General features: G+C 37.1%; 1 protein-coding gene across 1 annotated transcript in view; it reads right to left on the bottom strand.

Annotated features, from left to right (window-relative positions):
- Nucleotides 1-1,827: 1,827 nt before the first annotated feature.
- Nucleotides 1,828-21,899, bottom strand: part of LOC122428712 (calcium-binding mitochondrial carrier protein SCaMC-1-like) — a 73,973-nt gene continuing 53,901 nt past the window's right edge. The window contains exons 8-11 of the mRNA XM_043448767.1: nucleotides 11,235-11,342; nucleotides 8,525-8,692; nucleotides 3,356-3,503; nucleotides 1,828-2,225 (exon numbers count right to left, since the gene is read on the bottom strand). Of these exons, the coding sequence (XP_043304702.1) occupies nucleotides 2,050-2,225; nucleotides 3,356-3,503; nucleotides 8,525-8,692; nucleotides 11,235-11,342 (600 nt within the window). The 3' untranslated portion in view covers nucleotides 1,828-2,049. The remainder of the gene's footprint in view (nucleotides 2,226-3,355; nucleotides 3,504-8,524; nucleotides 8,693-11,234; nucleotides 11,343-21,899) is intronic.

Below are 21,899 nucleotides of genomic sequence, written 5' to 3'. Positions count from 1 at the left end.
CTTAAACATCCCACTGGCCATGTGTGCAAGTAAAACCTGTTTATTATCTATTTTTACACAGTTTTAATTTTCATTAAACATTTCAAGAAAGTATCATGTAAATCAAGGGAAAATCACATTTCTTTTGTTCAGAATGTTACCAAGTAAACATTTACCATTTGGGAAAATAATGACACTGATGGTAACACTGCTTGTGGTATTTGAGCTGCCAAAGCAACTTCTCTGCATCTGTTGTTGTCACATTTGTGTAATTCTGTGTATGTATACAATCATGCTTATTTATCCTTTATTTTAAATGTCAAATACAAGGAAAAATTGTCTAAAGATTCAACTGAATATATTTGCCTTACTTGGAGTTCCTGGTTCCGATGAAATGAAGTAGATGCTAAGTTTTTAATTGTTCTACTTCTCTTAGAAACTGGAGGAAAAGTAAAAGGAAATAAAATCCCTTAAATACATTTCAGTGAAAATGGGAGAGAGTGAAAATCTGAAAATTTCAAAATTGGGCATGAGTGCTGCCCTATGGCCCCTAAGAAGTTGGCATAGGAGTTTGTAACACATGTCCTAGGGAGGAACAGAGGACTCAGCAGTAGATCTCAGAAATCTCCACAAAATGTTGTACTCTCATAGAGGGCCCTATGTGTAGAGGAAACTATGTTGAGCAAGACTGAAACTGGATATGACACATGAAGGGGAGAGGCAAAAATAGAATGCTCAGAAAGTGCTGGTGGACTGAGGCCCTGAAGGTGCAGATTTCACCAAGTTCCCACACACTAAACCTTCTAAGATCGCAGCATCTTGGAAGGTGATTACTTTGTTTCCTGGTAATGGAATCCTTTAAAGAATGTGTGCAAGTCCACTGGTCCTTAACTAGGCTGGGTTTAAGAACCCAGCAAGAGGAGATATGACTACACAAAGGCAGCGATTTTAAGTTGTCCCTTCAGCAATGAAGCTTAGAAAGCTACCTTGGCCTCCTCTACCAGAAAAAGATGTGCCCTGGAGAAGAGATGAAAGTATTCTGGCTAATGGAAAGTATTAAGCGCCATTGTAGATTAATAACTTTGCATTATGGTATAAACCTTAGACTTGTAATTTTGGTTAGTTTATCACCAATAAACTGATCACCTTGAGGAAATGAATAAAGTCAAATTTTCATATCAGCAAGGCTAAGTCTCCAGGCCTGGACTGTATCTGTTTAGCCTGGAAGTTCTTCAGCTGAGTCTGTTGTGGCCACCAGCCCATTACCACTGTCTCATCACACTTTTTAATTTCAGCATAGAATATGATTCTTTTTTTCATAAAACCAAGAAGAGAGAGTTGGAATTTCAACTGACTCAATCAACTCCTAAGTTGAAATAAGAATTGCTTTCAGAAATAATGGATTTAATTTTAAAAACTCAAATGTTTTTCAAGCAGAAGATAAAAGAAAATTCCTCCAATGCTAATTTGTTTTCAGTGCTGACTTCCTTTAAACAATTGAAAGTATCAAGAATAAAAACCAACAATGTTTACATTTGCAAATGAAAGTACCCAGAGAAATAAGCAATGTGTTATGTCATCACTATTCCATCTACAATCTGATAGAAGGAATTATGAAACTCACATTTTATTTTGCTTAAAAGAAGGGAACTAGACTAATCTTCCACACAACATCAATTTTAAATACACTGATTTTTCTTCTAGTGTATAAAATATTTTCAAGCTCTGCTTTTTAAAAAATTGTTTAAATACAAAAAAGCTAACACAAACTGCTACAACTAACCAAATGTCTTATACAGTGTTACTATGGTATCTTCCAACCCAATAAAAACAAGTTTCAAGTTAGGATTCTGAGTAGTGGGAAATGTAAATTGAATCTGTGGGTGTGAAGGATTTCAAATAAAAGAACTTTAACAGAATAATTATTTAATATATAAATTCAGTAATAGATAAAAAGAAAATATTTTAACAATTACTTGATATCTCTTTCCTTTCAGGAAAAAAGTCAGTTTCTCCTTACAAACAAGTATTACCTTACATAGTAAAGGAAACAATTTGATATTCTACTTTCTAAGTGAATCCCACATGTCCTCTCACTTTTTCAAAAGTCACACAGCTAATGCATACTGAAGGAAGCACCTTTATGATGTTTGGCGTGACGCCCCTGAAAAATCCCCTTTTTCCTTCTTTGTTATATATATCTTGAATGAGCTGAATCATAGACATTGTTCCTTTTTCTTCCAGTGCTATAAAGGAAAAAATCAATGTAATACAATACTTAATCTAGAGATAGTTCAATGGTTAAAGTGAGAATTCATAGAGGTTGAAATTACTTCAGAGTATATGTCTCTCCCTACATGTAGAATTTTCCTGTGCAGTCCAAGCTATAGTCTCTAGATAAATGAAGCTACACATTTAAATTAATTAAAATTAAGCAAAACCAGAAAATCAGTTTGTCAATTGCATTAACAACATTTCAAGTGCTGTGTCATTAATGGCTACCATACTGGATAGCACAAATAAAAAACAATTCCATCACTGCAGAAAGCCCTCTTGGACAGCACTTGAAATTCTTTCACAAAGGACCTCAAAGGAGCATCTGGAATTGTGTATGACATACATAGTTTGATAGAGGGATAGACAGATCTTCACCTGAACTGCAATATAAATAAATTTTTAAAAATCTCACTAAAAAGAGGAGAAAAAGCATTTAAAAAAAGATAACTTACCACATGACCCCTTGAATAGTTAACTCAGGATGACAATCAGATTATGTGGGGTTTCTTTTTCTTATCAAAAAATGACATGTGTATTTTCTTATAGTCTAAATTCCTAATATTTCACTTGAAAGAAACAAAACAGATACCCTCTACTTAATATCTCTTGCTAAATGTACTGGAATACAGAATAACTGCATTCAGATCCACAAGTGTATTAAGTTCCTGATGCAGACTATGATAAGAGCAGAACTAGGGGGAAATACGTGCATATTGAGTAAATGATGACTCAGTTTGAAGAAAGAAAAATCTTTTCTATTGTTCTGCATGGAACTGCCTAATTTGAAACTCTATGAAAATCATCAATAATTGAAGGAAATGTGGAGAGTTCCAAATAGAACTTTGGAGAAGAAATAAAATCTAAAATTTGCAAGACTCTGCAATAAAACAACAAATCCAAGATTCATGCTTTAAATATCAGAGAATTAGCTTTTGACTTTTTTATTAATTCTACCATTTTTGTTTTTGAAATCATTAATTTCCACTCATTTAAAACAATTTATTTTTAACAGTCTTAAGTTAGTTCTTACTACTGTTTCATTAAAATTATTTTAAATAACTTTTAAAACTTATGATTATTTCACTTATATAAAACTCACCTTGAGCCTGCATACGAGTTCTAATAAGGTTCAGGGGGAAGCTGGCCATCTGACCACAAGCATGAGACAGTGTACTACATCCCAGCAAAATCACTATTCCAGGGTCTAGAGAGCTTGTGTGTTGTTCTAGCCAACGATTCTTCAAATGCTGGCAGAAAAAAGAGTAGTAAATACCCTTAAACTACTATGCAAGTCTAAGCACAGCACAGCAAGTCTAAGTAGAACAAAGCTCACTGCTCACTCAGTTTCAATAAATATTTATGAGTAGCTTCTTGATTCAAGAATTATAAAGAACATTTTCATCGACATCATCTCATTTAATCCCTACAGAAATTTGTTAAGTTAATACTGTCACCTCATTTTATAAATTTTATAAATGAAGAAAGTAATTCAGAGACTAAATGAATTATCAGGTCAGAAAGCTGAAAAATAATAAGTCAAGCTTGGTCACTTGAATTTAGTAACTGTTCTTTCCAAAACCTTCACAAAAGATTGTTCCTGCTCTTCCTTGTACAGAGGAGGCATCTCTGGTGTCCTATTGGGCATCGAGTGCACAGATGTTTTCAAATTAATGATTCATACAATCTCAGTGTGAGTTCTCTGTTTGCTCTCTGTTCATGCTTTATTTTGTTTGGCTTGATTGTTTTGGTCTGTGAGGATATTCAAAGACCTAAGCAAAATCCGGAGATTCTCAGAGGGATTAACAGGACACTGCAGAGAAGACTGGATAATGCACTCTAAATTAACAAATCCATATTTTCTCAAATTTTAAGAAAGATTCATCTTTCTAGATTTGCTTTTCTGTGAATAAAAATGGCCAGAAAAATTATATACAAGTAATTGGTTGAAAATATCAACTAGGTGCTTTTAGAACTATTAATGAATTAAAGGATACAACTCCACCATTATATACTGGGACAATTACTATCAAATATATAATTTGACACTTTTGAAAAAATGAATTTCAAAATGTCCTTACTCAGTGTGCATTTATTAGAGTTATGCAATAATAAAGAGAGAAATGTGTAATGGCACTCTGTCACAACAGCAAAAAATATTTAACTGTAAAAATAAAAGAATGGAGGGAGCCTAACATAAACAGGGGCAAATAATTTATTTTAATATGATCATAGAAAAGAAAATAAATATATGGTATAATATTGAATAAATTCTATGAAAACATAACTGTATTTCTTTCACAGCTAAATGAAATTGGCTATCTTTCATATAATGGTGGTACCACTTACCAGAAATACCACTAGGCTTGTACCTAGAGAGACAATTTCTTGTACTGAGAAAGAATTTTAAGTTAATCTAGTCACATACTCTCAATGTCCTTATAACCAAGGACATTGTTGGTTGGTATATATTGTTAAATATATGGTATATATTGTTATTTAAATGGTATATATTGTTAAAGTGGTCTACCTGAAGCAGATGAATAGCCATAAAATGAAATGACTGGCTGAAGTAAGGGGAGCAACCTACGCTTCACTAGAAGGCTATTTACACTATCACTCTTGCCTCTCCCCCCATGTCCCCCAATTACTACTCTCCTCAATTCTCATTTTCACAACTGTACACTATTACCTCAGTTTTCTTAGTTTTAACTGATATTACATCAGATTTTTCTAGGGAGCTAAAAAACCTGAATTTCAGGCCTCTTCCAAGAACAATGAAATCAGAATATCCTAGGATATAGCCCAAAAATCTTATTTTTTAAATATCCACAGGCAGATGATTCTGATATGCATATAGAGTTGAAAACAACTATTTTATCAGCCCTGAGGTACTTAATTATTTTTTCAGACCCACCCCTCTTAATTATGACCTCATAACTATTCTGTAGCTTTTACGTTACTTATAATTCACAGTAAATGTCAGATGTCAACTTAATTCTTCTTCATATGGGTGTTTCAAGTTTAAGGTAACTGGTGCAATAGAAAACTGTGAGACAATCATAAAGAGTAAATTCCTAGGTAAAAAAATGAAGTGATAAGTTTAGAGTAGAATATTTAGAATTTGAGTAATCGCCACAAATAGCTTTGGAGTATATTCAGCTCAGTTTGGGGGTTTTATTGTTCTTTCTTTTTTTAATTAAACTATAGTTGATTTACAATATTGTGTTAGTTTCAGGTGTACATCAGAGTTTTGTATGTACGTAAGTTTTCAGATTCTTTTCCACTGGACAAGATATACTGAATATAGTTCCCTGTGCCATACTATAAATTCTTGTTTATCTATTTTATATATAGTGATGTGTATTTGCTAATTCTATGCTCCTAATTTGTAGCCACTTCCCCTTTGGTAATCAAATAAACCATATGTTTATTTTATGTGTCTCTGAGTCTGTTTCTGTTTTGTAAATTAAATCATTTATACTATTTTTTAGATTCCACATATAAGTGATCAAATTGCCAACAAAGTTGACAGAAAAAGCAAGAGAATTCCAGAAAAACATCTACTTCTGCTTCATTGGCTACACTAAAGCCTTTGACTGTATGGAACACAACAAACTGTGGAAAATTCTTAGAGATAGAAATACCAGACCACCTTACCTGCCTCCTGAGAAATCTATATGCAAGTCAAGAAGCAACAGTGAAAACTGAACATGGAACAAAGGACTGGTTCCAAACTGAGAAAAGGAGTACGACAAGGCTGTATGTTGTCACCCCTCTTATTTAACTTATATGCAGGGTACCTCATGCGAAATTCTGGGCAGGATGAAGCACAAGCTGGAATCAAGACTGCCAGAAGAAATGTCAATAACCTCAGATATGCAGATAACACCACCCTAATGGCAGAAAGAAAATAAAGTTTTGCACTATTTCCATTGTTTCCCCATCTATTTGGCATGAAGTGATGGGACCAGATGCCATGATCTTCATTTTTTGATTGTTGAGTTTTAAGCCAGCTTTTTCACGCTCCCTTTCACCTTCATCAAGAAGCTCTTTAGTTCCTCTTTTTTGGAAAAATGTCTCTTTAGGACTTCTGTCCAATTTTTGGTTAGGTTGTTTGTTGTTGTTCTTCTTTTCCTTTTTTGATACTAAGGTATTTTTACATTTTAGAAATTACGCCTTTGTCAGTTGCATTGTTTGCAAATATTTTCTCTCATTGTGTAGAATGTACTTTCATTTTGTTTACAGTTTCCTTTTCTGTGGAAAAGTATTTCCCATTTGCTTAATTTTGCTTTAGACTCATTTAAGAAAACACTGGTACAGGAAGGGATACAAGATGGTGGAATAGAAGGACTTGAGCTCACCTTCTCTCAGGAAAACATCAAAATCACAACTAACTACTAAAGAACCATAGATAAAATATGCACACTACTAGATAAAAGATCAACAAGGACCTAATGCATAGCACAGGGAATTCTACTGGGAAAAGAATTGAAAAAGAAGGGATATATGTATATGTATAACCGAATCACTTTGATGTACACCAGAAACCAATACATTATACATCAACTATCCTACAATATAAAATAAAAAAAAATTTAAAGCAAAATATTGGTATGATTTATGTCCAAGAATGTTTTGCTATGTCCTCTTCTAAGAGTTTTATGGGGTCATTATTATATCTAACTCTTTAGGCCACTTTGAATTTATTTTTGTGTATGCTATGAGGAAGTGTCCTAACTTCACTGATTTACATGAGGCTGTCCAGCTTTGCCAACACCACTTTCTGAAGAGGCTGTCTTTTCTCCATTGTATATTCCTTTCTCCTTTGTCAAAGATTAATAGATAACAGGTATGTGTGTTTATTTCTGGGCTCTCTATTATTCAACTGATCTAGATATATATGTTTTTGTGCCAAAGACACGCTTTTTGGTTATTGTAAATTTTGTAGTATTGTCTGAAGTCTAGGAGGGTTATGTCTCCATTTTATTCTTTTTCTGCAATATTGCTTATGCAATTCTGCTCCACATAAATTTTAGTATTATTTGTTCTAGTTCTGTGAAAAATGTCATGTGTAATTTGATAGGGATTGCATTAAATCTGTAGGTAGCATTGTGTAGTATGACCAATTTAACAATATTGATTTTTCCAATCCAAGAGCATGGGATATCTTTCCAGTTTTTAAATCATCTTCAGTTTCCTTTATCAATGATTTATATTTCTCAGAGTACAGGTCTTTCACCTCCTTGGTTAGGTTTATTTCTAGGGTTTTTTGGTCCCAATTTAAACAGGAATTTTTTTAAACTTTCTTTTTGTAATATTTCATTGTTAGTGTAAAGAAACTCAACAGATTTCTGAGTGTTAATCTTGTACCTGCTACCTTGCAAATTCATTATTTCTGGTAGTTTTTATGTGGAGTCTTTAGGGTTTTCTATATAGAGTATCCCGTTATTTGCATATAATCACAATTTTACCTTTTCCCTTCCAATTTCCATATCTTATAGGTTTTTTTGTTGTTTGATTGCTGTGACTAGGACTTCTAATACTATGTTGAATAGAAATGGTGAGAGTGGGCAATCCTTGTTTTGTTTCACAATTTAGAAAGAAGGCTTTTATAATAGCTTTCACTGTTGAGTATTATATTGCTGTGGGTTTGTCATAAATATTCCCTCTATATCCTTTTGGTGAGAGTTTCTATCATGAATGGATGTTGAATTTTATCAAATGCTTTCTGTGTATTTATTGAGATGATCATGTGGTTTTCATCTTTTCTTTTGTTGATGTGCTGTATCACACTGATTGATTTGTGTATGCTGAACCATCCTTCTGACCCAGGGATGGATCCAACTTGGTTGTGGTGCGTGATCTTTTTTATGTGTTGCTGGATTTGCAACAAAATGTGTTTGGATTTGTAACAAAAATGTGTTGAGCATTTTTGTATCTATATTCATCAAAGACACTGGCTTGCAATTTTCTTTTTTTTGTAGTATGTTTGATTTGCTATCAAGGTGACAGTGGCTTCACAGAAAGGTCTTTCTCTATTATTAACAAAAATGAATTCAAACAAAAAAACACAAAACAAAAAGTTATTACTAGACTAGCAGACAACTAACATATAAAAAGAAAAGCCAAATAAAACAATTCAGTTTACTTCTTGGTTGGAAGCTATTTCATGAAAAGTCCTTTATAGCCAGATTTTTAGAATAAAAACTAGTACTGAATCAAATTTTCAAATATAATACAAAATATCATGTTATAAGAATAAGCTCACCTCATAAACACAAAGATCTATGCCTGCATAAGGTATAATTCCTAGCAAGTTAGGAATATAACCTTTGAAAAAGGCTCTAGCACCTTCTTGCTTCAGAAGCTGCTTGCCACAATCAATAATCCCTGAGTACTGTCCAGTTTTACCTACAGCCAGTCTGGTCTTTATAACCTAAATGTGAAAGAATACAATAAAAATATATTGATCAGATTCACTCAACTCACCTAGCAATCTATTAAACTGTATTAGGGCAGGATGTTTGCTAATTATCACAGAAATAAAAAAAAGCAATCTCAAATATAATTTTAACTTTTTGCTAACTCTTAATTATAAACAACTGATACAGTACAGAGGTTTTTTAAATTATTTAAACAGGAAAATATTTGTGGCTTTAATTGATATACCCACTCAAACACCTTTCATGTGCTATAGGAAACATATTCTAAAACAAACCAGCTGAGATAACATTATTGATTTAAGATAAAGCAATAACATTCTCGAGGCAAGAATACTAGAGGTGGTAGCCATTCCCTTCTCCAGGGGATCTTCCTGACCCAGGGATTGAACCTGGTCTCCCACATTGCACACAGATTCTTTATTGTCTGAGCTACCAGGGAAGCCAAAAATAAAGCAGCTATAGCCAAAATTCAAGTTTTAAAAAAGTATATGGTCATGGTAAAGTGAACAACAAGTGCGGAAAAAACATTCTATAACATACTAAAAAATACATACTCTGGGAACTATCATTAACAACAAGGTCTATAAACTAATTTAATATAACTTGGGTTCATTTTGTGCTCATAAAGTAATAATATAACATGGGTTATTAAGACAATATAGCCTCTTGTAGGCTGTCTGTGATCCATATTCCTGTGTTTAGTGTAATTCTTCTGATAGAACTTCACTTACTGTCCTTTTAATTTTTATTAAGCTAATTTAACGGAGTTCCAGATACACTTTTCAAAGGAGGAAATGGCAACCCACGCTAGTACTCTTGCCTGGAGAATCCCATGGACAGAGGAGCCTGGCCAGTTCTGGCCCATAGGGTTGTAAAGAGTCAGACACAACTGAAGTGACTTAACATGCACACATGCAGATATACTTGGAGAAATGGCTCTCTAAAATATCCAAGACAAGAAAAACACAAACTTTGTCTTGATTGGGCAACTGTATGTCCTGATGGAACTTCCTCTGAGTAGTCAGTTGGAAGCCCTCTGTACGAACTTCTCTGTAGGACCCAACACTTTGGATAATCCCATTCTTAAAACTCTTTGCCTTCTCCAGGGCAGTGCACTCTCTTCTTACCCAAGTAAATTTTTTCTGTCTGCTTCCCTGGCATGTTTTTTGTTCCTTTCATTCTCTAAACTAAGATTTTCTCAAAATTTAAAAATAAAATTATGACTTATTTCTAAGCAGTTTCAAGGCTTTAACTAACACCTCTTCACAGATGACACATCAAGACTTGAAATCTCTCAAGTCTTATTACTACATTTGCAACTGCCTGTAGAAAATCATGACTCAGTTGCCCACCAATAACTCAAATTAAATACAGGCAAACCTGAACTCATCATCTTTCAGAGTCTGGCTCACTTCCTTCATTCTGTACCTCTGTTAGAGACCTAACTCAGATATAACTCTCCTAAACACTTGGGCACAGAACCCAGACAGAACTTTGTCATCTTCCTTTCCCTTTCTTCTGTTCTCCATTTCTCAAGTGATCTTATGACTGTTCTAATGACTATTCTAATGTGAGTCAGTTTCTGCTAGTCAATATCATATGTCAAGTCCTTATTATCACTTCTCTGAATGATAGCAATATCTTGTATCTAGTCATCTCATTTCTCTAGTCTCTAAAAAACTTTACCAGGATTACACTTCAAGCTCCAAAGTCTTTAATGGCTCTTATTTTTTTAAGAAATTAAAGCTAAATTTCTTAAGTTGCATTGACGAGCCATTCTGATCTAGTTCCAACCCATTATTTATAGTATTGTCCCATCTACACCTGAATATCTGCTCTTATACCCCCATTCCTTTGCTCAAGTTGTTATCTGCACTTAAAATCCACTTCCTCATCATCTCCAAACATCCAAATTCTAAGTCAAACTCGCACATTCAACTCATGTCCTTCAGGAAATCCATTAACTGGAATAATATCTCCCTTCTGAATTTCCATAATACTTGGTATTGATCTCCCTTCTAGAATTTATATTTATATTTGGACCCACTCCATTTTTCTGGCCTGGAGAATTCCATGGACTGTATAGTTCTTGGGGTTGCAAAGAGTTGGACACAACTGAGCAACTTCCACTTTCACTTTTCATCATTACTGATGTACATATTCTATCTCCCCTTCTGGACTATAATAAGCTCCATGACCAAAATGTCTGTCTGATTCAACTCTGGATCCAGAGAAGTACTTTAAAGTTTGTGGGTGTTCAGTACAAATTTGATTTTATTAATGAATAAGTGATTCTATCAATTAATTAATCAATGAAATTATTTATCTTCTTAGTACAATACTAATTTTTTCCTAAATCAAAAATGACTGGGCAACTGACAGTTACTAAGGGCAACCGACACTTCATGTGAGACACATCTTATAACTATAAAGCTATTTATTGTATAAAATACTGATCTGTGATTCACTTGTTTTTTTAAATTACAATTTGCATTAAAAACATTCCTTTGGTTAAAATTTTGTAATAGTACATACCTCCATAGGGTAAATACATGTCTGTGCAGTTGCACCAGCCAATGAACCAGAAATAAATCTTTCAATAATTCCTATTTTAGCACCATCAGAACTAAGCCATTTCTTATACTGTATAAATAAAAATATTAAAATGTAGAAAATTACTGAAATTGAATATACATTGTTTATTTGTTTATAACATTAATATTAATAACAATTATTTGAAAAAGTATTTCAGACACCCAACATTAGAATATCTAGTAGAATATCTGATTTTAATTTTATGCAATTAATTATCTAAGATAATAAGTAAGACCCCTCTATTTTCACCTCCTTTTCCTCTTTTTCTGCAGAAGAAGTTAGCTATTCATGAATTCATAAAAGTATTTCATAAAAGGCATGCAAATGACACAAAGGAACTGTATTCTCTTATCTCTTTTTAGCCCCACCCCTTACACATGGAACATACTTCATATTGTTTAGATAGTAGATAATCAGGAATAGTAACTTTATGTGAGAGGCTTTTTGTTACAAAGAACAACAGTTTCCTGTTGTTAGCTTAATAACAGAGATTATTGAATTACATGTGGAAATAAGGAAAACAGAAATATCAGTGTAAAGGTCAGGCTTCACAGGGACTAAACTAAGTTTCATGAAAATTGAAACTGGAAACTCATTTAGGATCCAAGATAACCTCAGCAAGCAGATTATCTTGTTACTTCCTAGGCAAAATGTTTTTCCATTTGCCTCTTCTGATGGTGTTTCATCAGCATGATTCAGCCACTCTCTATGAACTAACTCTCTGGTCCTCAAATCAGTAACTCCCCATCAGAAAGTGTGATGGTTCACTTAACGTGTCAGAGACTGCTATCTGTTCCCATCCGTGTGTGCTAAGTCACTTCAGTCATGTCCGACTCTGTGACCCTATGGACTCTAGCCTGCCAGGCTTCTCTATCTATGGGATTCTCCAGGCAAGAATACTGGAGTGGGTTGCCATTTCCTCCTCCAGGAGATCTTCCTGACCCAGGGATTGAACCTGCATCTTTTACATCTCCTTCATTGGCAGGTGGGTTGTTTACCACTAGCACCACCTGAGAAGCCTAGTACTATCTATTCCCAGTCTTATTTGTTCCAAATACCCTTTATCTTTTTCTTCCTTTTAGTGTAACACAGCTGACTCAGCTACAAACTACATTTTCCTCTTCTTCCTTGCAATAGACTGTATGTTCTGATTCCTACCTCCCTCTCAGGTTTATTCTCTGATATCCCTTCTCAGGTAAGCAGAAGCCTAGCACACTTGACAGACTGAGGTACAGGGTCCTGGAACTCTGCCCTAAGGATGTATAACCAGAGACTGTCCTAAGAGACAAGATCCAGGGACAAAAGAAAAATAAAGCCAAGAAGACAGTTTGCTTGCCATCAATCTGAAAAGACTAAGCAGAGTGGGAGGATATAGGATTGAGATGAGATAATCAAACCAGAGCAATACATTTTTGGAGTACAGAACTCAAGGAATTTCCTGAGCCATGGGAACCATTTGGACCTCTAATACACACATACACACACACACACACACACACACACACATCTCACTGGTAGAAAGCTGAACAAGTAGGTTAATATCAGAAGACTGTTTTGCACTGGAAATAAAATGATTGTTTTCTCTTGGTATTCTGAAACTTCCATCTAAACAGTTTTTAAATAATCAAGATTCATCTAGAAAAAAAAAAGATTCATCTAGAGAAGAAAGGCATCCCTAATTTAGGCAAAGTACTAAAACAATCAGCTGAAGAGTAAATCCATGGATCAAGGTCTGACTCCCCTTGGGTCTTTGGTATGGGATCACAGCTCTGGGAACCCAGGTGTGCCTGTCATTTGAAGAAGACTCTGAAGCATGAATTGTGGGTGGTGAATGACTAGAGAAAAGATAAAGTCTTTGACTTCTGCACTGGCAAAGGCTAATGAGGCCTGTGAAATCCTGTGCCAGTTCAGTAAATGGTGAATGAGTCACCAGAAACCAAATCAGCATCTTCCAAAAACCCCAAGAGGAGGTTCTGGTGTTTGTTCAAAGTGATCACTTTAAGAAGATGGAGACGGTGTTTTGCTGGGCTACCTTTTCCCTCATGAGAGGCTCAGGGAAGTTATGCCCACCCAGGACCCTTGGGAGTGCCTCTGGAAAGGGCAAGTCTGGATTTGAGACAGGCTAGGACCTGGGACCCTTTGCGGAAGTGCTTGCATTTTCCTGGACAAACATCTCCTGGAGCAACAAAATACAAAGAAACTATGAAGGACTAAAAATAACGAAGTGGATGCACCCTGGAACAAATTATGGACAAGGTACAAAAAGACAAAAAACCCAACCACCACTTCTGAAGAACCTAGAGCAAAAACAGAGATACTGCCCAGGCCCCCATGCCAATGGGATGGGCAAACCACCTAAGCCACCCCTCCTGCCTGATGGCCTGAACACATTCCTACCCTAACCCCCTAGTAGGAATCATCTTGCTCCCGCCTCTGGGAGCAAGTAAGGAAAACTGTTACTTGTTTACTCTATATACCCTGTTGCAGCAGTGGCCCCAATAAAGCCTTGCCTGAATTTCCTGACTGACCTCTTATTAATTTTTATTGATTAGGGAAACCCAAGAATCCTGGTCCAGTAACACCTTTACCCTCTGCCCAGCACCTCTCCGGACCCGCGGGGCCACTCACCTCCCGGGCAAAAGAGGGGTTCCAGTTTTTCAGGCCCTCTTGGAGCTCCAAGATGTCCACCACGCCGTCCCCGTTGTGGTCCAGGTCTTGGAAAAGGATCTTGTAGTGTAAGTAGTCTTCCTCGTCGGTGTGGCAGCTCGCCGCGGGCAGCACGAAGCCCCGCAGCCGGCGCAGCATGGTCCGGCCGGCGCTGCCCCGCGGCGGCGGGGACCGCTGGCCGCCTCTCCTCCCGGCCCCAGTGAGGGCGCCCCGCCGGCGGCCGCGCCACCTGCCGCCTCCTCGACGCCGCGGCTGCTCAGGGCGGCGGGTCCGCGCGGTCAGCCGGGCTGCCGCAACCGCCCGACTCAAGCCACGGCGGTTCTCAGCCGCCTGAGGCGAGAGGGTCCGCGCCAGTGGCTCTCGGGCGTCGCTTGAAGAGCCTCGTGGGGGGGGCGCTGGCCGGGACGCCGCGGGAGCGTCCGCCCTCCCAGAAGTTGGAAGTGCCAAACGCGGCGGCCGGGACCTTCCAAGCCTAAGTCGACCTCGAGCCGAGGAGAGCTTGGGAGAGAGGAAGAACGCCCTCCCTTGGGAGGGAGGAAGGCGTTCCTCCCCGCCCCCGGCGGCATCTAAAGAGCGCTCCGGTGTCAAGGATCTTCCCTGCAAACTCAGTGCATCTGGGGCAGCAGGTCAGTGAGTTGCTCTGACCTGCACCTCTGCTGAGAGTGCCCAGTGCCACAGCGTAGGTCATCGCTTTGCAGTCGGGGCCCCGCTGACCCAGCGGAGGAAGAGCTAAAGAAGGTAGTCCCCAGCTAGCAGCCTTCATCTCTGTCTCTCTCTTCCTCTCCCTGGGAACCTGCGGTTGTTTCCTCTTCAACCTGTCTCCTCTTCAACTCCCACTTTTCTCCTGGATCCACTGCAGTCTCATCTCTGCCACCACCACCTACCTCACTGAATTTCCTCCTCACAGAATCCAGAGGACACTAAAACGCTTGCTTTATTTAATCCCAGTTCTAAGACACTACTGACCACGCCCTCCATCCTGAAATATTTAACTTTTTACTTTGTCTTCTGGAACATCACATATTTCTGCCATTCCTGCAACCCACTCCTGGTAGGCTACAGTCCATGGGGTGGCAAAAAGTCAGAGACGACTAAGCGACTTCACTTTCTTATACTCTCTTGCAGGCTCCCACAAAAAGAGCCTGAAATCATCTACAGTTGAGGCTCTACAGATTGCAGTAGATAGGGTTGAGGGAGTAGGTAAAAAACTAGTTCTGTAATTTGTTGCATTGAATCTTTGCACCCTCAATCCCTAGTCATATCCTTTGAAAGTCAATGGCATAATCTAATGACAAACCCACCAGTGTTTTGAAAAGTTTTCTTGTAAAATTCCACAGACCACAGAATAAAATTCACTTATTTTTCAAAATAACAGTTTAAGATGTTATTTATTCCATCAGTTTTTATACCATTTGTTATTAATAAGTGTTAAAGATATAAAAGTAAAGAACATTGAATCTGCTCTCATAGAACCTCACCATCTAGTGTGCTCTAGGTGTGTAACCAAATAAAATTCAACCTAATAAACTTTAGGCCTAAAGCCTAATAAGCTTTATATTAGATATAGTGAAGTGAAGTCGCTCAGTTGTGTCTGACTCTTTGCGACCCCATGGACTGTAGCCTACCAGGCTCCTCTGTCCATGGGATTCTCCAGGCAAGAATACTGGAGTGGGTTGCCATTTCCTTCTCCAATATTAGATACAAAGCATATATGAATAAAGATAACTGAGATGTGACTACACATGATAAAATACATGTTATTTAAATGAATGAGATTTAGGAGTTAATAAACAGAAGGCTATTAATAAAGCTTTTAGAAAATATTCTAAGTAATAGGAAAATGTAAATATTAAGGACTTTTTCTTTAAAAGATAATTAACTGTCAAAAACAAAATATATTGTGGAACTTATGTAGAAGTAAAATGTATGACAGCAGTAGGAAAAAGGATGGTAGAGGAGACATAGAAGTATACTACTAAAAGCTTCTCACATTATATGTGAGGTAGTATACATTTAAATGGAGGAGGACCTGGCAACCCACTCCAGTATTCTGCCTGGAGAATCCCCATGGACAGAGGAGCCTGGCAGGCTACAGTCCATAGAGGTGCAAAGAGTTGGACACAACTGAAGCGACTTAGCATAAATTTAAAACTGCATGCTAGAAACCCTTGAGCAACCATTGAAAAAACATGGAAGTATAGCTAATAAACCAATAGAAGAGATAGAATACCAAAAAACACTGAATTAATACAAAAGAATATAAGAGGGGAAAATGAAAAAGAACAGTTGAGATAAGCAAAACAAGAAAGATGTGGGACTTAAAACCATGTCAATAATTATTCTATATGCTTCAACAAAGACAGAGCAAACAAGACCCAACTATATACTTTCTAAAAAACTGAAATATAAAGATACGAATAGGTTAAAAGTAAAAGGATGGACAGGAAATACTTGAAAACACTGATCTTGAGGAAGCTGAGGTAGCTATATTAATATTAACCAAAGAAGACTTCAAGACAACAAAGACATTTTATAATCTTAGGAGGGTTTATTCACCAAGATGGTATACCAATCATAAAGTATATGGAGCTAATAACAAAGCTTGAAATTACATAAAGTAAAAATGGACAGACTGCAAAGTGAAATAGATACATCCACAATTAGAGCCAAACAATTGACAGAATGAGGAAACTGTCAATAGGGTATAAAATACTTCAGTAATATGATCAACATTATTTTCAACTGCACATGTAAAGTTAAAAGACTAAGGAAGATCATATGCTGGGCCATAAAGCAAGTCAATAACTTAAATGACTGAAATCATACAGAGTATTTCTTTGATTACAATAAAATTAAATTAGGAATCAATCACAAAAAGATAGTGAAGACTACACAAACACTTGGAAATTAAATGATTTACTTCTAAATAATACATGGGTCAAAGAAGAAATCACAGGAAAAACCAGAATATATTTTGAACTGAATGATAATGAAAGCATATCAAAACATGTAGAATACAGCTAAACTAGTAGTAAAGTAATGCTCAAAATTCTCCAAGCCAGGCTTCAGCAATACATGAACCATGAACTTTCAGATGTTCAAGCTGGTTTTAGAAAAGGCAGAGGAACCAGAGATCAAATTGCCAACATCTGCTGGATCATCGAAAAAGCAAGAGAGCTCCAGAAAAACTATTTCTGCTTTATTGACTATGCCAAAGCTTTGACTGTGTGGATCACAATAAACTGTGGAAAATTCTGAAAGAGATGGGAATACCAGACCACCTGACCTGCCTCTTGAGAAACCTATATGCAGGTCAGGAAGCAACAGTTAGAACTGGACATGGAACAACAGACTGGTTCCAAATAGGAAAAGGAGTATGCCAAGGCTGTATATTGTCACCCAACCTATTTAACTTATATGCAGAGTACATCATGAGAAATGCTGGGCTGGAAGAAGCACAAGCTGGAATATCAAGAAAACATCAGCTTCTGGTTCAAGATGGCAGAATAAAAGGACATGCACTCATCTCCTCCTGTGAGAGCACCAAAATTGCAACTAGTTGTTGAACAACCATTGACAGGAGAATGCTGGAACCCACCAAAAAAGATACCCCACGTCCAAAAACAAAGAAGCAACAGCAAGATGGTAGTAGGGGTGTAAACACAATCAAATCAAATCCCATACCCGCCGGGTGGATGACCCACAGACTGAAGAACAATAATACCAAAGAAGTTCTCACACTATTGTTAAGTTTGTGAACCCCACATCAAGCTTCCCAGCCTGGAGATCTGACAAAGGGACTGGGAATCCCCAGGGAATCTGTCCTTGAGGGCCAGCAGGATTTGATTATAGGACTTCCAGAGGATTAAGGGAAGCAGAAACTCCAGTCTTGGAGGGCACAAACAAAAATTTACACGCACCAAGACCCAGAGTAGAGGAGCAGTGATCCCACAGGAGACTGAACCAAAACTACCAGCTAGTGTTGCAGGGCTTCCTGTGGAGGTGTGGGGACAAGGGCACTGGAAGGTCCCCCTTGGCATAAACCCTCTTGTAGTTTGCCATGAACCCTACCACAAAGCCTGTAAACTCCAGATCTGGGTTGCCCCAGGCCAGACAACTACCAGGGAGGGAGTGCAACCCCATACATCAGCAGATAACTGGATTAAAGCTTTACTGAGCAAGGCCCTGCCCACCAGAGCAAGACTCAGTTTTTCCAATCACCAGTCCCTCCCATCAGGAAGCTTACACAAGCCTCTCAGCCTCATCCATCAGAGGGCAGACAGAAGAAGCAAGAAACAGTTTCACAGCAGCTAAAACAAAAACCATATTACAGAAAGTTAATCATGGTGAAAAAGCAAAAAGTTATGTCCCAGATGAAGGGACAAGATAAAATCCCAGAAAAACAACTAAAGGAAGTGGAGATAGGCAGCCTTCCAGCAAAAGAATTCAGAATAATGATAGTGAAGATGATCCAGGATCTTCAGAAAAGAATGGAGGCATAGATTGAGAAGATACAAGAAATGACCTAGAAGGACTAAAGAACAAACAAACAGAGATGAACAATACACTAGAAGGAATCAATAGCAGAATAACTGAGGGAGAAGAATGGATAAATGACCTGGATGACAGAATAGTGGAAATCACTGCCACACAACAGAATATAGAAAAAAGAATGAAATGAAATGAAGCCAGCCTAAGAGACCTCTGAGACAACATTAAATGCACCAACAATCACATTATAGAGGCCCCAGAAGGAGAAGAGAGAGAGAAAGGACCTAAGAAAATATTTGAAGAGATAATAGCTGAAAATTTCCCTAACATGGGAAAGGAAATAGTCAACCAAGTCTAGGAAGCACAGAGACTCCTAGGAAAGATAAACCCAAGGAGGAACACACCAAGACACATAGTAAACACACTAACAAAAATTAAAGACAGAGATAAAACATTAAAAGCAACAAGGGAAAAATGACAAATAACATACAAGGGAACTCCCATCAGGTTATCAGCTGATTTCTCAACAGAAACTCTACAAGCCAGAAGGGAATGGCATGATATATTTAAAGTGATGAAAGAGAAGAACCTACAGCCAAGACTATGCTAATTCAGCAAGATTCTCATTCAGATATGATGGAGAAATCAAAAGCTTTGCAGACAAGCAAAAGTTAGGAGAATTTAGCACCTCCAAACTAGCTTTACAACAAATGCTAAAGGAACTTCTCTAGGCAGGAAACACAAGAGGAAAAGACCTACAGAAAATAAACCCAAAACAATTAAGAAAACGGTAATAGAATCATACATATCAATAATTACCTTAAATGTAAATGGATTAAATGCACCAACCGAAGGACATAGACTGGCTGTGTGAATGAAAACATATGCATATATGCAGTTCCACTTACCACATCACTTTGCCTGGCACCCCCCCCCCAAATTGTATGTAATTATTTTATATTGTTAAGTTAATTATGTTCCCATTATGGCTTAAAATTATAATTATCTTTTATTTTTTGTCTGGTTATTGATTGTGAAAACTGATAAAACATCTTTTACTATTGTGATTATGTAACTATTTTTCACTTAATACCATTGTATCATGATTGGTCAACAGAAAAACAAGAGAACTCTATATCACCAAAACTAGGATCTAATAGAAAAACTTGTAATCACTTTTTAAAATCCAGCTGCATATCAGAATTATCTTGAAATTTTTTGAAAAATACAAATGCTCAGGTATGGCATTTTCTCCAGAGTGCCTGATAGGTCTCTAATAAGCCGTCATGTTTAAAAATAATTGGACTTATTATGATCCTTTACCTAGTTTGTTTCACTTTCTCTATTTCATATTCAGTGCTCCCATTTCATTTAGTTTATGTTCCCCAATTTCTCCATCTCTCTGTTTTTGTTTTTGATGTTCTTTCTCCAGCCTTTAGCAAATGTAGTAGAAAAGCTTTATACACACACACACACACACACACACACATATGTATTGTTGTTGTTCAGTTGCTCAGTCATGTCTGAATCTTTGCGACCCCATGGACTGCAGCATGCCAGGCTTCCCTGTCCTTCACCGTCTCCTGGAGCTTGCTCAAACTCATATCCATTGAGTTCGTAATGACATCCAACCATTTTGTCCTCTGTTGTCCCCCTCTCCTCCCATCTTCAATCTTTCCCAATATCAGGGTCTTTTCCAATGAGCCAGTTCTTCACATAAGGTGGCCAAAGTATTGGAGCTTCAGCTTCTGCCATCTGTCCTTCCAATAAATATTCAGGATTGATTTCCTTTAGGATTCACTGCTTTGATCATCTTGCAGTCCAAGGGACTCTCAAGAATCTTCTCTAACACCACAGTTCAAAAGCATCAATTCTTCAGCACTCAGCCTCCTTTATGATCCAATTCTCACATCCATACATGACTCTTGGAAAAACCGTAGCTTTGACTGCACAGACCTTTGTTGGCAAAGTAATGTCTGTTTTATAATATGCTGTCTGGGTTTGTCATAGCTTTTCTTCCAAGGAGAAAAAAAATTAAATTATTTTAATTTCATGGCTGCAGTGACTATCTGCAGTGATTCTGGAGCCCAGGAAAATAAAGTCTGTCACTGTTTCCATTGCATCCAAGTCTACTTGCCATGAAGTGATGGGACCGGTTACCATGATCTATTGATCTATTTTCCGAATGTTGAGTTTTAAGCCAACTTTTTCACTCTCCTCTTTCACTTTCATCAAGAGGCTCTTTAGTTCCTCTTTGCTTTCTGCCATAAGGGTGGTGTCATCTACATATCTGAGGCTATTGATATTGAAATTTCTCCCAGCAATCTTGATTCCAGCTTGTGCTTCATCCAGCCCAGCATTTCTCATGATGTACTCTGTAAGTTAAATAAGCAGGATGACAGTATACAGCCTTGACTCCTTTCCTGATTTGGAACCCTTCCATTGTTCCATGTCCAGTTCAAACTCTTGATTCTTGACCTTCATACAGGTTTCTCAGGAGGCAGGTAAGGTGGTCTGGTATTCTCATCTCTTGAAGAATTTTCCACAGTTTGTTGTGATCCACATAGTCAAAGGCTTTAGTGTAGTCAATGAAGCAGAAGATGCTTTTCTGGAATTCTCTTGCTTTTTCTATGATCCAATGGATGTCGGCAATTTGATCTCTGGTTCCTCTGCCTTTTCTAAATCCAGCTTGAACATCTGGAAGTTCTCAGTTCACATACTGTCTTGAAGCCTAGCTTGGAGAATTTTGAGAGTTACTTTGCTAGCATGTGAGATGAGTGCAACTGTACAGTAGTTTGAACATTCTTTGCTTTGCCTATTTTTAAAATCTTAAGAATTTTTGCCTAACTAAAAAAATTATGACATTTTTATTCTACTTCTTTGACTTAGTATAAATAGAATGCTAGACTTCTAATTTAAAAATAGATATGCAACAAGCAACCGAAGTTTACTGTATAGCATAGGGAGCTATAGTAATAACCTATGATGGAAAATAATTTCAAAAATACTATATGTGTATTTGTATAACTGAATCACCTTGCTGTGCACCTGAAACATTGTAAATCAACCATACTTCAATAAAATATTTTTTTTTAAAGAAAACATCACTACAAATTCTACGCATACTGAAATAATAGAGAACATTATGATCTCCTCTATGGCAATAAATTTGACAACTTAGATGAAATGGAAACATTCCTTGAAAGACATATTTTCAAAGCTGGCAAAAGAAGAAACAGTAAACTTGAATAACCAGTTATGTAAACCTAAAGCTAACATTCATACTTAGTGGTAAAAGACTAAGTGTTTTCTCCCACTAAGACAAAATGACTGGGTAAGAATGTTCTCACCCCTTCTATTCAATGCTGTACTGGATGTTCTCTCCAGTGCAGTGAGGCAAGAAAAACAGAAAAACACATATTGAAAAGAGGCAAGTCAAACATTGCT

The sequence above is a fragment of the Cervus canadensis genome, chromosome 2, assembly GCF_019320065.1.
Source record: "Cervus canadensis isolate Bull #8, Minnesota chromosome 2, ASM1932006v1, whole genome shotgun sequence".
NCBI lineage: Eukaryota > Metazoa > Chordata > Mammalia > Artiodactyla > Cervidae > Cervus > Cervus canadensis.
Note: the sequence above shows the minus strand (reverse complement) of the source record. Positions and strands in the feature narration are given on the sequence as shown.